Source organism: Panulirus ornatus, chromosome 37 (genome assembly GCF_036320965.1).
Source record: "Panulirus ornatus isolate Po-2019 chromosome 37, ASM3632096v1, whole genome shotgun sequence".
In the NCBI taxonomy this organism is placed as follows: Eukaryota; Metazoa; Arthropoda; class Malacostraca; order Decapoda; family Palinuridae; genus Panulirus; species Panulirus ornatus.
The window spans coordinates 18042199-18059698 of NC_092260.1; the positions used below are offsets into that span (position 1 = coordinate 18042199).

Below are 17500 nucleotides of genomic sequence, written 5' to 3' on the forward strand. Positions count from 1 at the left end.
TAGCTAGAATAGCTGCCATCGTCGGGTCGTTCTGTCACAAAGCTCTCCTCATTCATCGTTGTCATTGACGAGGCGATCAGTCACAGGCTTCCTGGTATTTGGATGGCCCTGGCGAGGCGACCAGTCACAAGCTGTCCAGGTATAACTTTGCCATCGACGAGGCATTCATTCATTCACAATGCTAACGTCATACAATGTTGTCATTGACGAGGCGATCAGTCACAAACTATCCACATATATCTTTGCCATTGGAGAGTTGATCAGTCACAGGCCTTTTACACATACTGTTGCCATTTTCGAGGCGATGAATCACAAGCTTTTCTCATACTGTTTTGCCACCTACAGTAATCAGTCACATGCTTTCCAGTAACATTACACCCGTCTTTAAGTCTTCAAGATGACCGCTCATTAACGGGCATAATTCATAACATATTGTTTTCAGATCCACATTTTTTGTTATAATTTTCTCCAAACTTGTGCAAAGCGGCTGGGCTGCTTAGTAAGCTTGTTTGTCATTGCGTTGATAACAACTGACGGATGAGAAGGAGATAAATGTCTTTTGAAACCATAAAAAGTCCTAGACTCTGTTGGGTGACTGTCTTTTGTTGAGTGACCGACTCAGATGACCACTGCAACGAGAAGTAAATGATGTAATTTCTCTATATCTGATGAGTGATTAGTAAAGGTAATTCTAATCTGAAATGTAATCTTCACCACCTCCCTGGGCAAGACAGTGGCGCTCTTCTTGAACACTACGGAGCGTCCCTTGAGCACGACGGTATACGACCATGGGGTATGACAGACGTGGCCTTTTAACCTGACTTTCAAGGGACATGCCATAGGCTAGGCTATCATACCTACTGGTTGCACTGTCGTTCTCAAGTTGAGCCTTGTACTGCACGTAGTAATTGATAACTGGATTATTTCGGCGGCTGTTGGGGATTTTGGCGCCGGTAACTAGTGCAGGAAGTAAGTAAACAGGCAACTCGAAACCTAGGGGGCTTGGGGGAAACATTTCCCAAGATACTAGCTAGCTAACTGGCCTGAACGAGCACTGGCAACAACCTGTTTAAAGTTTAGTAGAAACCTAGTGTACATAGAACCGTTCTCACACCCTAGTGCAGTGATAAACCACCTACGACAAATGTGAGTAATGACTAGTGAGTCTTTTCACCATCACCAGAAATTCAGATTTTTTCTCAGAAAAAAATATTGAGTTCATTTGATTGAAAACACTCATTTTTTTTTTTTTAGTTAAAACTAAAATACTGTCTTCTTTGGCTTCATTTGTGCTAAAGCTTTTGGTTCCCTAAGCTGGTATTTTCAAGAGAAGTATGGAGAATAAGGGGTAATGCAAGTATATGTATCGTAGAATTATGCGTAAAGAACGAACGTCGGAGAAACAAGAATTCCTTTGCTTAATGATTTTGGAAACTCGCTCTATTGATATCGCGAGAAGACAACAACAGCTGTTTTTATTTTAGGTAACGATACTTTTTGTTAATAACGAAAACAAGGCAATTTGAACGATAGTAATTCCATAATTAATTAATGAAAAGTTCCACTAATATAAATATTCAGCAAAATATATATATATATATATTTACGATACAGCGAGAAATAACATTGTATGATTATAATGTAATACGCTGGAGGACCACGCACGCTGGTCGTTGAAATGTGATAACGAACTCACTTAAATCTGCCTTGCTTTGTGACGTCATTGCCCAACCGTCCCTCGAGCCGTGCTAGCCTACCCGTCACTTGCATCAGGAAGTTTACAAGTCTTTACCTATATCACAGATTTAGATTTAGACTTGATTATAGTGTAGTCCATCAGCATACACACAAACACTGTGCCGGTAAGCTTCGCTTACCTGCAGTATATTATTATACTCAGTCTGTCGTACAACGAAGCAAGGCGGCGGACAGAGCAATCCCCCTGTGTCTCCTAGCTAAGCAGGTTGATACAGAGAGCACTACCTAAATCATAACTGTAAATATCAACAACACATTGTAACAATATCAAGGGAAAGTCACTCAGGAAAATTGCTCATCCTCAAGCCAGAAAACACATGAAAATCAGTTCCTATAGCCTAAATTTTCGTACAATTAAAAGGGATTACAATGTACTGTAAATCGTTCAGATCATCAGGCAGCCCTAAAGCGTTTTCGACGGAAACAGAAAATAAGTTTGATAACTGTTTCTGCCAATCAGTTAGCCGATGACATTTTAATTAACCCCCGTTTCAACAACATTCTCAGTCATCCTTATCCTTATAAGTTAACATGACGTTATTATGCAGGGAACCTTACCTTGCTACGTCATTTATATGATAAAAAAAAGAGAAAAGAAATCTCGTGCAGTGACAAAACAGTGTATCTGAGGTAGTTTTTGATGTACTTCTAAAGGGTGAAGAGCAAGCGAACATGTGTACCACAGTGTTTGGCGACATCGTAATTTTTTTTCTTCACTACTCTCTCTTGAACTCTAATTAACTTAACAAAGACTAGTGAACGATTAGGTACTTCGCTGTATTAACTGAAAGACGTATTTTTAATGAATTCCAATATATAAGATAATATTTGGACGATACCTTTTGACATCATGGAAAGTAAGTACTACGTAAACAAATTTCTACTACTTCGCTCAAAGCCTCGTGAACACACCCCGGAAAACGGGGGGCGAAGAGGCAGTCCATACGTATAAAGAAAAATGATCGCAGCACCAAATTGCTCAAAAAGAAGGAAAAAAAGAAAAGAAGAAAAGACTAACTCTTCCTAAACGAATATAGAATATAGAATTAAGTCTCCGGGACTTCTTTCGGCAAGATTGTCATGTTCAGGAAGTAGCTTTAACAGAGAAAAAAAAAAAGTATCTGGGAATATGGAAACTTTGTTGAGATGAAATCTAATACTACCCATGAATGTAGGTGACGATAATATATTCTAAACAATAAAAAAAGACAAACTATGTGAGCGTTGATAATCTCCCGTTTGTTTATCCCCAGTCATGACCCAGCGGCTTAAAAGAGCCATGGACACGTACACATGAACATTGTACCTCTACATGGATTGCCAGTATATGTCACTGTTACTGACATGAAGACGTGTATGTACACATTGAATTGTATACTTTCAGTTAACGGATGAGCAAAAACCCAATGTCACCGCAGTGAAAGATGTGCTCTCCATACTGTGACGGTATGGGGGAGAATCACACCTATTTGCACGCAACGGAAAATACAATTTCCCATGAATTGCAGGTACTGACTTAATCTGCCATTTGTACATACTGGTTTCAGGAAACAAATATAAACGAAAAGCCTGAATGAAACATTTTGCTTCATAATATAAGTGATATAAGTAATATTTTTCTTTTTAATGATTCCTCTTCTGTAGACCGCGTTTGAAGAAAATGTAATATTGTATTTATCATTTTTTTTTTCTTGAAATAGCTGGAGTGTACATCAAATCCTCGTTTATGATCATATTTGTGCGGTTAGCATCACTGCTTTGCAGCTTCTCGTCTTACAGTGAAAAATGAAAAGTGCAAGTCAAGAGAGTCTTCCAAAATAAATGTTTGTTTTAATTACATTATTTGCACTTCCTTAATTACACGAAAAGTTTACAGTTTTTCCTCTTTGAAATATGTGTGTGTGTGTCTTTCTACTCTTACCGGGCTAATCTATGAGAACACAGTTAGTAGCTCTTTGCTCATCAGTGATAAGAATGTTGAGTGATATATGAGGCTCCGAAAACCACGCCTTCAAAGATAAACAGAAAGACAACGAATGCCTCTATCCTATCTCTTCCACTGTCAAAAACAGCCTCGTTAGGAGCCGTTGGGCTTCTGCTGTTTTAGTTTATCATATATTTCTTTGCATATACTCGTTATTTTTGTTCTGTTTCGTGTGTATGGCCTTAAGTAGTTTGCATTTTAATTTTCTCTTACCATTCTTCCGTTAAACAGTCAGCTAAGCATCTAGGGCTTAAGTACTCCTTGACTTATCATTTGCATTCGTGACTTCCAGCCAAACGTCTTTGACACCAAAATAGCGTTACACAAAGCTGTGTTAGAGCGAGCACGTAGCGCTAAACATCTATTGGGATACAGCGTGAGTACCGGCTCAAGCAGCTGAATTTATCTTAGTTTCTTGAGTCATTAGTTGTGATTAAAGAGTTAAAACGTCTTGCAAGCTCTCTTGTCGTACGTATTTCAAAATGATATTATTTTATGATACGTGTTTAGAGGATTTTGGTTAATACATAAACTGAAGCTAAGAAGATCGTTTTTTTCTTTGTAAATCATTGATAATAATTCCTTGTATTTGTAAGTTGCATCTTTGTACTGTACATCTGAATTATGGAGAAAGTTATTTAAACTTTTATTTTGTGAATCATTTTACATGCACATGAAAAACGCACTATTCTGGTAACAGTATTGAACAAAAAAGGAGAATCAAAACACTTTGAAAAGATTATGTCTGACTCTTGAATGTCAGGCTTATTGTAACAAAGTATTACCGATACACAGGAATTGTTTGTTTTGTAAATCATTCATGTTCGGGAGAGATTAGCGTTAAGACGGCAAGGTTCCATTCCTTTTCTTACACACGTTCTGTTGCGTCTTTCTGTGGATCTTTGAATCTGTGATATTCAAATACGATACATATGACCGAATCGATTGGAATTGTGGTTGTAAAAGCCCTACCCGTCATTTATGCGCACAAGTACTTCGACTCGATGATTAATGAATGACTGATGATTAATTAGTTAAGTGTCCATGGCCCTTTCGATTGATATATCAATGGTATTCACATATAACCTTATTACAGAACCCCCAAGAAATTGGCGTCTCACATGTAGAAACTCTCGGCTAGATTGCTAGTAAAACCATAGGGCTGGCTTCCTAATTTATGTCTTATGTAAGTATTTGTGAAGAGTTGAAAATTCCGTGCGACAGGCGCTGCAACGGTTTGTCTCATCAACATTTTTTTTTTTTATAAAAGACAGACATTCGTATCCAGGGGACACTGTAGCCAGCGAGGTTAATAGGTCGGGTTCATCGAAGGCTCCGCCGTTCGATCCTCTCTCTCTGTTTTCGGGAATCTTAAAAGTGGATTTTCAAGCTATCTTTCTACCTATCTATTTTTTTTTTTTTAATCTATGATCATTAAACGTCATTCCTAATTTTCATGGGGGTGGGTCAGGTACGTAACAGTCTCTGAAATCACTGTACAGCTGATTTCGACCTGAAGTATATATGTACGGAACATGTCACACACACACGCCGTCCAAGATCTTGGCAGTTTACCGCATTCGTAACTGGCGATTCTTACCCACACTAATTAATTACAGAGCGTGACTAGATTTCATGTTTCATTCCCAATTAAGCCATTCGGAAAGCTTCTATAGCGACATGTTCTCAGACTCAGGTGGATTTTTTTTGTGTGTTGTGTATTCTGAAATATGTTCAGTATAATTTTGTTTATTGGTTTTATGGCTGAGCAAGGCAAAGAAAACGCTGATGTGTGTGTGTGTGTGTGTGTGTGTGTGTGTGTGTGTGTGTGTGTGTGTGTGTGTCTGTGGCCTCCTTCCTGCCTGGCTGAGTGCTGTCGTGTCTGTGTTGCTCCTGTGTGACTGGCTAATTCGTGATGCTAGTTTTGACATATTCCGATCCTGCTCATGACTGGCTGGAGAAACAAAGATGAAACAGTCATTTGGCAATTTATCACCGTCTTAGGGTAGTAGACAGACTCGAGAGAGAACACAATACGTCAAGAGGAAAGACCACAGTACGGATAACAACACGTATGAAATAAACGAGTACATAATGTTGAACTGTTCCTCCAACTTTAATAAACGAAGACTTACTGAACACACGAACCTACAGTCTTGGCTTACCACATGAATTTATATTTCGGGATTTCATTGTTTCTGTCTTTCTCTCTCTCTCTCTCTCTCTCTCGAGCGTATTTTTCGTCCTTCAGCACCTCCTTCAAGGAAATGCCTGCTTTGATTCCGTACTCGTCCGGAATACACTACGAATCCCAGAGAATACCCAGAGGAGCTTGTGTAAAATCATAAATGTTCAAACATTCACAGTTATCCACGACATGCCACGCATCGACACAATTCTCACGACTTCTAGCCTTTCAGATTAATTGGAAAGCTAAAAAGTTTAATGCAAATAGTAAAATGGCAAAAACTCCGACACTTGCAAGAATATAAAATTCAATGAAATTCGTTGATGTACAAACTGCGCCTGGGCTTCCGTCAGGGACCAGACCCCCGACCCCGGCAGAGAAAAAGGTGGAAAATAACGAACGGAGAGCGAGACAGAACCGTCGCTCAGGTAACGATATCGCGGCTAAACCTTATCCTAAATAAATCTATTCAATAGAGAATCTCTCAAAAGGATGTTTTTTTTTTTTATGACAATGAGAAACACATATAGATGAAGAAATGCACAATATTATCAACACACCCACAGCAAGCAGGAAAATATCTCCTATAATTGATGAAAAACTTGAAACTTCGTCTATTCTACTGAGGAAAAGTTTTTTTATCTTTTATTTGTATATTAAACGGGATAGTTGTTAATAAGAAACTGGACATAAGGAGCACCAGAGGTTTAGCTCACGTAAAATATTCAGAATAGTTCGTCCTTTTTTTAATTTCTCTCTCTCTCTTTTTCGACAAGAACTCCTGAGTGGAGTTTCCCGCGCTCGTCAGTCGGCGTTGATACGTGATGTTGGTGGGGTGGACAGGCCTTCGGTTCCTCCCTGCTCGAGAGTTTGACTTCCCCCCAAAGAGAGTGTCGGTTCCTCAGCCTGCGCCACTTATTATTATGAGTCTTTCGTTTTCTTAAGCCTCTTTGAGTGAGGTTACCTACTAGCTATGATTTCAGTATTTTTATTTATTTTTTTTTTTGAGGTATTATGACGGTGTGAGAATTCACTTATCTACATATAGGTAATTCTACATGTTAAGTGATACTTAAGAATACTGTTTTGTTTGTTAAATGTGTACTGAACTCTCACAAGACAAGCAGTACTTGAGGGGGGGGTGGGGGAAGGTCCTGAGACTGGGAAATGTACTGATTTGCTGTCGATCTTCAATTGTTTTGTTTAGCAATTCCCATTCTCATAGTAATAGTTTATTATTTTTTTTAGGTTGATATTTTCTGTTGCTGCTTTTTTCCGTTTTCTGTCTATGATCATTTTGAGAACATCACTTGGGCAGAGGATGCTTATATTCTTTTTTAGCATTTAGTATTTGATAATACACCAAAGATGAGTTAATGCAGTGTACCTAGAATGTATTCGAGTCGTCGTGCGAGTGTTGAAAATAGGAGTAATAAAGTCCCGTTTCTATGTTGTCTACCTTTGACGTAGAAACTTCATCGCACCTTAGGTGTCTACACCGATGCGTCTGGTTTTCTTCGTTGTTCTGGTTTCCTGTTCGCGTATCATGGATCGCTCTTGTGTCCTCCAGATCTCGCTTACGGTAGTTTTTGTTTTGATGGTAAAGTTTCAAATTTGGAAAACACTCTGAAACACTCAAGCATCTCGTGACCTAATGAAGTCATACCTTTTCTTTTTTTTTTTTTTCTCGTCTCTTTTTTTTTTCTTTCTAACACCGCTTTTTTTTCCCAGATGGTCCGGTTGGACCCCAGTTCATTCCCTCTTTGGAACTGTCGATCACCGCATCATGTTTCGAGTTCTGAACACTGTTTGTCTAATTCTCTTTCGTCTTTCTCTCCCTGTCCTTATACGATAGCTTTAACTTTTTCCTCTTTTCCTCTGTGTCTCACGTAATTCATTACTTTCTTGGCTCTCTTTTGCCACTACTGTTATCAGTCCATCTACTGTACTTCAACCCTTCACTGTTTTCTCGTAAGTAGAGGCTCTTCCAGCAGTAGCCACAGCCATCTCGCGGGGGTTCCTCCTGTCTTGCTCATTTCTTCGTCTCTACATAACTACATCCATATTTACAATATATATCATGATTTGTCAACCTCGTTAATCACTCTTATACTATACACATATATTTGTAATTTCTCCTCCTGCTTCTCGGCTCAGTGCTTCTGGTAGCCTCGTCTGGAGCAATCCTCTCCTTCCATGGCGCACTCTAGCTTTACTCTGGCGATGATGGCGCTCACCATCGCCTCCTCCTGCTGCCTCTTAGCCTCCTCCATGGACTTGTTGACGCTTTGCCAGTCCCGCTTCCGAGGTCGCTCCCCGCACGATGGCTTCACCCTGCGGAACATACAAGGTATTAGTCACCGGACACAGTGTCATTCATCAGGCAGCGTCATTCACAAGGGGTCTCATACATTATGCAGTGTTGAATAACGAGATAGTGTCATTCTGTAGGTAGTGTCATTCATCAGGTACCGTTCTATCACCAGGTAATGTCATTCATTGGATAGTGTTGGGTCGTCAGGTTTGTGTCATTTACCAGATATCGTCAATTACCAGGTGTTATTAATCAGGTGTTTATGGCCATGTAGTGTTAAAGAACTAGGTCCTGTCATTCAGAGGTTGTGCTCCTTATCAGATAGCGTTCACGAGGTGGTGTCAGTCCCCCAGGTAATTCCATGTAAGGAAGATGTTTACCAAGAAAACCTTTGATTTCTTATAAGGCAAGAGTGTAAACAAATTAGACAACCTTATGGGAATGTGACTTACGCATCCTCAACATCTCTCAGGAGAGGTTCTATATCAAATGGCAGAGGTTGAACCCGCTAACCAAAAGATATGAAGAACTTAAATGATTCCTTGTTGTGGTTACTTTCATGAAAGGTCTATTTGTTCATGTGGAACATCAGAGAACTTAGGAACAGTTCACGTGATTAGGATAGAAAGATGATTACTCCCTTGTCATTTCGAGGAATTCGTGTTCTTTTAATGATAATATCAAGGGTGGGGGGTTGGGGGGATTTAGATAAAGACCATTCACTTGTCTCGTGCCCATTGCATCTACATTAATCCATCCTCAGCATCGTCACTCATTAAGAGGCTTTCAGAATCATACATGTATAGGGAACCTGGCGAAAGTAAGAGCTCCTATTACGTCTAAGTACGTATGTACTTCTGGGAATGCGAGAGAATTGTAACCGGTTGATACAGTAGACAGTAGGGAATATGTACAATGGGACGGGGAAGGAATTAATTGTACCTTCCCTGCAGAAACTAGGTACGATTTAATTACACACACACACACACACACACACACACACACACACACACACACACACACACACACGCACGCACGCACGCACTAACACACACACGCACACACACTCACACACACACACACACACACACACACACACACACACACACACACACACACACATATATATATATATATATATATATATATATATATATATATATATATATATATATATATATATGCTTGACTTTACGAAGAATAGATCTGCATTGTTTCCAAGCTGAAATTAAAATAGAGTGGGATTCAGGGAAAGGAAAGAGTTCCACGGCCTGCTATGCTATCCCTAAAGTGATAGCCAGCAGCACAGGAGCTTATTACTTCTTTTTCACTTTTATACTCCACCTCTATACATAGGTTCCTATCCGTTGCATCCGATCCTCAATCATTCATGCAGCATCTTCCTCTGAAAAATCCCTATCCCTAATCACTTCTCTTACTTCAATCTATCCATCTCATGTGTATTCTACCTCTGTTCCTTTTATCTTTGACGGGATTGCTGTACATCTTCTCCCACCAGCCTAACTCTTTTGTCATACGCTGTGCGTGACCATGTTATCATGAACGACTTTCATCCATGCTCCTATCCAGCAGTTTCTATACACCACATATATCGTAATGACATCATCTTTCTCAAATTCACCTATCTTGCTAATAGCGAGCATATATCATTGCCTACACGTACTTGAGTTGCACATGCGTGCAACTTCAGCGTCGAGTCAAGTAACTCCTTAACTCATGCTTCTTGCACACACACTCAGCGTTTATTACCTTTCCTCTCTTCGCCTGCACTGACATTACCCTCAAGGCTAGGAAGGACTGACTGGTCCAAGCTTCCACCAGACGTCATGGTTACAACTCTCTCACGCCTCTAAACTCCCGACAACTGGTGGTCACCACAACCTCATTTAGTGACGGCTGGACGTATCTCTTAAACAAAATCATTTTGTCGTCTCGCTCACAGTTCAGAAGCCATTATTGTATCATACGTAATCCGCTCTTAAGTAATACCTTTATTTACCTTCCGGTGATAAGGCTGAGGGAAATAGATCCATGTGAGGAATGACAGTGCAGCATGTAAGGTTATCTTACACCTTGGTCACCAAAAGCGCATCTCTGTCATCATTTTATCATCACAGTTCTTTGGTGTTCTGGACACACACACACACACACACACACACACACACACACACACACACAGAAACAGCTGAGGTTCTGCGGCCTGGGTAGTTTTCGATGAAACTAAGAAAGCAAGAGAGAGAAACTGTTGTGTAAAGTTGGACGAAAGGCATTATGAAACAGCCGATTGGTGTCTGTCAGTTGTCCATTACCGGAGTGCATTCCGGACATAATGAGTGAATGAATGACGGCATAAAAGGATCGAGTATATTCCAAAACAAAAGAGGGATTAGACATCACAAGATATTGTGATATACATTATGATTATATTTCCATCCACGCCATGTGGTGGGGATCGGTGTCAGCAACATGACGATACTGATTGATGTTCTCAGATTCAGAACAGTGACGCAGATCGACTCGTCCATACAGCAACAGTCCTGCTACACTGAATATATATTTTTTTCTTTTCTTCAGACGAAGAGATCAGAGGTCACGGGATGTATAATGGACGTAGGCAGGAAGGTCAGAAGACATCCGGCTTTAAGACGAGTTAACTGGGTTGCAGCGAGGACACACACCGCTTATTCTCTTCAATACACGAGACGGTCGAGAACTGCAGCGCATACGTGATGTATTCGTATTCCAACACGAAGCCAGTGGGTTCTAGGAGACCTGAGGGAGATGAGAGGTGAACTGAGTCTAGGGGGAAGGACCTACGTTGCGTCACCCAGGCAGAGTTGTGGGTAACAGGACACGCTGGAGAAATGGCGATTGTGATGATACGTCACACGAGTCTCGGATATCTCATCACTCACGTCTGACGGAAACAGTTACCATTGAGATTCGCTCGGAGTTAATTGTATTCTTTCGTACTGACATCCCACGTACTTGTCTCTTAGAAGGTGTAGATAGTATGGGACGGGTAATCAGTCCGCAAACAGGTGTTCTTCGTGTAATTTACACAGGTTTTATGCTTTTTTAGATTTTGTGTTTACAGGCCGTCCCTCAGGGAAATTGCTCGTGTTCACGCAATCGCACATTCGCACGTCTTCCGCTAGTATTTTATGTTTATCAGATTTCGTTTTCGTGTGTGACGATCATGCTTTAGACGAAGCACAATATAATCTAACAACGTAGTGGATCAGAAACCTAAGATATCGATACGTGTTGCCGAAAACTTTTGAAACTGCTATGGACATATCTTTCCACAGAGTACTTTAGCGGAGAAATGTCCATACCAGTCATTACGTTGACATGTTTATGACCTATGGGTTACAGTGGATCTCCTTTTGTAGTTTCCTTCTCCTCTCTCTCTCTCTCTCTCTCTCTCTCTCTCTCTCTCTCTCTCTCTCTCTCTCTCCATTAATCAGGGTAACACGGTTCGTAATTTTCTCCTCATCATTATGTAGAAAAGTTTGGTTATCAGACGAAAGAGTTCAAAAGTCTTGAGAAGCTACCTTAATACCCGAGTCCATTAGAGCAGTACAGGAGGATGACAGCAAGTAATCTCCACCACCCCATCCCATTAGAGGTAGCCAACCCATTATCCCCGATCGCTCTCTCTCTCTCCCTCGTCAGGAACTATTTAACTCTCACCCACCACACAACTCTTGCCTTCCACACGTTGGCCTGCAGACGCCCGACTCACTTGGCATGTTTGACCTCCATATGCGTCTCGTAGCCCTTCTTGCTCTTGTAGACGACGCCGCAGTCGTCGCAGCGGTAGAGGGCGGTGGCGTGGGTCTTGTACTTGTGGCGGTACCAGTGGTTGCGGGACGGGAGGAGCTCGCCGCACAGCTTGCACGTCGCCGTCCCGTTGCTATTCAGCACGTAGTCCAGCGTCACGTTCTGTTCCAGGTCGTTGCTCTCACACGAGTCTATTACCTGGGAGTAGTGGGTGCAGGAGAGGAACGTTAGTGGAGGCGACCCATAAGATGTGCAGTGGTATTGTGGCGGCTGTGAGGGTGCGGCCGGTTAAGGGAGGAAGTTAGTGGTGGTGGTGGTAGAGAAAAGGATGTAGGGGGAGTGTGGATGGTGGTGATTATAGGAGGGAATGGTAGTGGTTGCAGCGCGGAAATGGAGGTGGAGTGGTGCAGAGGTGGGGATGGTGTTGGTTTCTAACCCATAGTAGTGGATGTAGGAGGAGTGATAGCTCTGGTGATACAGAAAAGTAAGTGGAGTGGCATTTGAGGGCGCAGGGGGAATCGGAGTGGTGGTGGTGGTGGTGGTTGTGGTAAGGGATGTAGTGGTATTTAAAGGTGAAGAGGGAGAGGAAATTATCAAGGTTTAAGAGGGGCGACAGTGGATGGAAGACAAAGAAGGGGAGACGTGTGTATCATTAGTCCTAAAACTAATCATATACAACATAAGGGTAATAACGAATAGTTATTTTCTGCTTTTGTCAAATATTTGCTTTGATTTTTTCTTTATATGATCTATCTATCTATCTATCTATCTATCTTTCTATCTATCTATCTATCTATATATATATATATATATATATATATATCTGGACTCAGTCTGCAAATGGTTACATCACGATTAAAAAGACACTGTTTCCGAGGCTGTATCGTTGTCAGTGTAGGAAACAGGATAGTGTTCTTGAGACACGTTTCACTCCAAAGTAAGTCCATCATTTTCTCGCTCTTTCCTCGGAGCTGCAAGTAGCCCCATAAAAAGGGGGTCCTGGCCTTATATGATCACATGATTGTATATAACTTCCCGTTTCAAGGAGTTCATCCTCTGTCTCTGCTACAAAGTGTTGCGCACCCTTAGAGCTAGCTAGCTGCAGGAGCCCCTGGACGAGGGGAAAGGTCCTGGAGTTGTTGAACCTTAGATTGTAATAACATATGCACCAAGACATAAGATTTGATACCTGGAATATCATCATATAATAAAAAGAAATAGATGGATAAGCAAAGAGAATGATAATGATAAATTACGTTGGCACAACAAAGGATGTGGATGGAAGTGAGGAGCAGGGAGTTGCGAGGAAGATTTGTGTGTGAGGCGGAGGTGTGTGTGTGTGAGGAGGAGGAGATCGTTGTGAGGAGGTTGTTGTTGTTAGAAGTAGCTGTAGTTAATGTGCTGGTTGAAGGGAGACCGGGAGTTGTATGGTAGATTGAAGGAGATGATCATGAAGAGATTGTGCGGAGGAAAAGTTGGAAATGAAGAGGGAGAAATTACAGCGAGTACGAGGAGATGGTAGGAATGAAGAAGAGATAATGAATGAAATATGATAGTGAGAAAGAAGAGATAGTGAGAAGGAGGGCATACTTACCATATGGTGATCAAGGAGAAGTAAAGAGAAAATGACAGAGAAGATGATAGGGGTCAGGAGAAAGTGAAAGAAGGAAAGAAGAGATAACAAGGAATAAGATAACAATGAGGATGAGAGATGAAACGAACAGGAGACAGTGGTTGAGAAGCGAGGTGGACGGTGATGGCTGAACAAAGAATGAGACGCGATGAGAAATTTGAAGACAAAGGAAACGGAAGAGCTGGACCAAGAGAGACAGAGGGGAGGATAAGAAGACCATGTACAACGTGAGATTCTTTCACTGAAGTCATGCATTTCACCCACTTGATATTCATTATATTTATTTTTATTGATCCCAGGACTAATTTCTGTGGAAGAGTCGTGGTGCTACCTAGGACCATTCTGAACGTTCCAGAAGCCCAAGACTGCGGTGCTTCAGTAGCATGGAAATGTAGACCCCTTTAAAGTGAAAAGATTCCTGACAATGCTATACTCCTAGTGATACAGTCTCGCCAAAGGTGACTCTCCACTCGCGGTGCTGCGTGAAGCTGGGATGGTCCCGTGATATACTTGATATGGACAATGAATATTCATAGAAGACATAGTTCAACCAGATGGGCATAACGGGAAAAAGTCGAGTCACGTTCGTGAAGAAGAGGCAGTTTTGCACAAAAAAGACAGGAGACGTGGTGGAGATGAGTATTCCCAAAGTCGTCGGAAACAAAGGGAATGAACTAGGTTTAATGAGGCGAAGAATAAGAAATCTACGGCGAAGAATCATCAGGTAACGGAAGAGAAGGAAGGCATACTCAATGAAAACGTCACAAGTAACGGTAGACACGGAACATGTGGGAAAGACAGGACACTGAGGAAAGGCAAAGAAAATAATGTACCAGAAAAGAAGGCGGACGACAGAGGAGGAGGAGGAGGAGGAGGAGGAGGATGACGACGAGAGGATTTTCTCTCGAGAGAAGACAAGGACACAAACGTGAACGCTTTCCTAGGCTTCATGGGCCATATCATCTATTTACTTTATGTAGACAGTGAACTGTGCAATCAGAAATGATCCCAACGCACAGCGACAGGTATAGTTCATCGTCATAAAACGAACTGAGTGTAAACAGTTAGATGTGAAAGATAATGTGAAATATTTATATATAAGAAAAGTGACTAGTGTAAACTGAATCAGAAGAGTATCTCTGTTATTATAATGAGGCCAAGACGCCTTCTCCACGAACTCCTACAGCTTCAAGGCTACGCTGCGTTCAGTATCAGGGAAAGATTGGTGGATTCCTTTGGGATGGGAAGTTCTGTCACGGCGTAACCACAAGCAGGCGAAGTCAAGTAACATTGTATGCAAATATCAAACAGAATGTCTATTAGATCATGAAGAAGGGGAAAAAACTGTTTGGTGCTCAGACAGTTGAATTTCTGAAAATGGCTCGGTAGATAGATAGGAGGTAGGTAGGCGTTTTATTCTGTTTGCAACGAAATTTAAAGAAAATTAAATTGCCACTATTTAAAGCCATCCGGTTTTATATTTTTTCAGTTGTAGCCACGTAGTCGGCAGATGGTTCTTTGAAAGGACGGCATTCATCGTCAATTTAAAAAGGCTTTCATCGCCATCTGTTTCTTTCACTGGAACGTTTTTACTCTAATCGTTCGCAGTTGCATCACCTGAGACTCTCAAAGAGCAGATGTTGTTGCTATATTTACAGAACTGATCGGAGATGCCATTTTGACTCTTTTCTTGTGTTATTGCAGGGTTTTTTTCTGGCATTACCTCCCTTGAGAGTGGTAAATGTAAAGAAATTCAATTTTATCATTTTGTTGGCAGTAAAATCTATTTTTGTATATCATTTATACTCAGCGGTGTCTGAGAGCCAAACATTTCTTTCTTTTTTAAATGGTTTTGATAATGATGCTTGGGTATTGAGTGCTTCTCTGTGGAAATAATTACATTACAAAACAAAAAAAGTAATGCTATTAATCCTAAGCTGGGCTGCTGGGGTGTAGTGATGACGACCTTTTACTGCGTGGTGGTATAGTGAAGATAATGATGTGAAGAAGAGTACAGTGAATATAACCTTTTTGTCCTGACCTCTTAAGTTCAAGGTAAATGGTGTCAAGGTTGTAGAGATGTGCAGTGAAAATGAGGGTGTAGTGTCGTTGACCTTTGACCTGCCCCGTAGAGTCAGGTCGGTGGCAAGGGGTGTCAAGGGGTAATGAAGACGGGAGTGTAGTCACAATGTAGTTTAGCGTTCATGAACATGTAATTTCATGAGGATGGAGGGTGTATTAAAGATGGCCTTTGACTCGGTCCCTAACATTATCCAAGCGAGGTTCAAAGCCGGCCGTAGAAGCCGAGGATTTTGAATTAGAGAAGATGAGAGGGTAGTGAACCTTAGACTAAATCATTTGCAAATTAGAGACAATTAGGCAACAAGGTAAGGGACGAAAGTGGGAACGTATAACCACCAAGTCAAGCGGCACTTGTTGCATGGGCGCTAGTATCGAGGGAAGACTCGGGCTGGTGAGGAGAGGCGTCGGTGTGGTGGCTGGGGTCACTGCCGGGGTGGAGGTGGGCGTCCCGGGCGTGGGTGTGGGCGTCGGCCGCTCCTGCTTGATGGGTGTCGACCCTCTCACCACACCTCCCTCGGCCGTCCAGATGTCCGGCACGCAGCACAGTTCTGTAAGAGGAGACGTGGATGTTTTAAGATCGTGGATGGTGTCGCATTACAGGATTGGGGCAACAAATTTTGGTGTTCAGACACGGCAGTCGTGTCACCGGGATGGGCGTGTGTGTGTATACGAGTGAGGGACAAGACAAGGGTGTTGATGCATGTGGTGGCGTTGAACCAGAGTGTTAGCATGTTAGGTTGTAAGCGGCTAGGCTTGCCAATTGTAATGTATGGCTGTAGATGTAATGTCATAATTAATGGGATGTAGCTCCAGATTTTACCTCTCACTGTGGAAACCATGGTCTTCCAGCTGGAAGGTATACTGCATGACAGTGTTATGTAAGGGTACTAAATTGAGAGTACGCACTTCACATTCTTTTGAGGTGGTATCGAAACATCATGGAACAACTGAGACGAGCTTTCGCCATTCTGTTATTATGGTCAGGTCTTAAAGAAACTGTATGTTCAAGATCACATTAACAGATGTTATCATGGTAATTATAGCATCTGAGTGAGTGATTTATATGTTAGTGAATTAAGACTATAATGAAAATACATGAATTAACTAAATGAATATAAATGAAATGAAGATGCATTTTAGATAGACTAATTTTACACTCTAAACGGTATTTACATTATGTTTGAGAAAGAAATTTGAATGTAATGTATCAGGAAAGACGCATGCAAACACAAAACCGGTTAGGTGGTTTCTTGTCTAGTGCGGGAAACAGTAGTTTGGTGAGCCATTCCTGCTTCCTTATCAATATATGTGTCGAACATACGCACTATAGCACAATGACAGGAATATTAAGCCAGAGGTCGTGCCATAAGCATCACATATCCATAAAGAAAAAAATAATGTTATGATCAGAGAGCCTTACAGCGTTCTCTAATGACTGATTATGGGTTCTCAGTGAGACAGTAATTTGTCACCAAAGTTTTAAAAAACACAGTAGTTGGTGGAGGCCACGTCCGACTGTCTGTATGTCTGATTCACGTGCACACCTATCCTGGAAGCGGACAGCAACTGTGTTCATGTAAAATGCACAACTGCAGACAGTTAGGGACTCTGCTTTTAGGATTAAATAACTGGCCAATAATGTTGTGGTCTTTGAAGAATTACTTTTATGTTGGAAAGCGGATAAAATTTGCTAGACTGAAGCAAAACATTTGAGGGCTTAACATCCATTGCGCG

At 41.4% G+C, this 17500-nt stretch overlaps 1 protein-coding gene across 1 annotated transcript in view; it reads right to left on the reverse strand.

Annotated features, from left to right (window-relative positions):
* Positions 1-87: 87 nt before the first annotated feature.
* LOC139760556 (protein tramtrack, alpha isoform-like) overlaps positions 88-17500 on the reverse strand; it is a 443543-nt gene continuing 426130 nt past the window's right edge. Inside the window, exons 6-8 of the mRNA XM_071683894.1 lie at positions 16103-16314; positions 12014-12249; positions 88-8264 (exon numbers count right to left, since the gene is read on the reverse strand). Coding sequence (XP_071539995.1) covers positions 8084-8264; positions 12014-12249; positions 16103-16314 — 629 coding nt within the window. The 3' untranslated portion in view covers positions 88-8083. The remainder of the gene's footprint in view (positions 8265-12013; positions 12250-16102; positions 16315-17500) is intronic.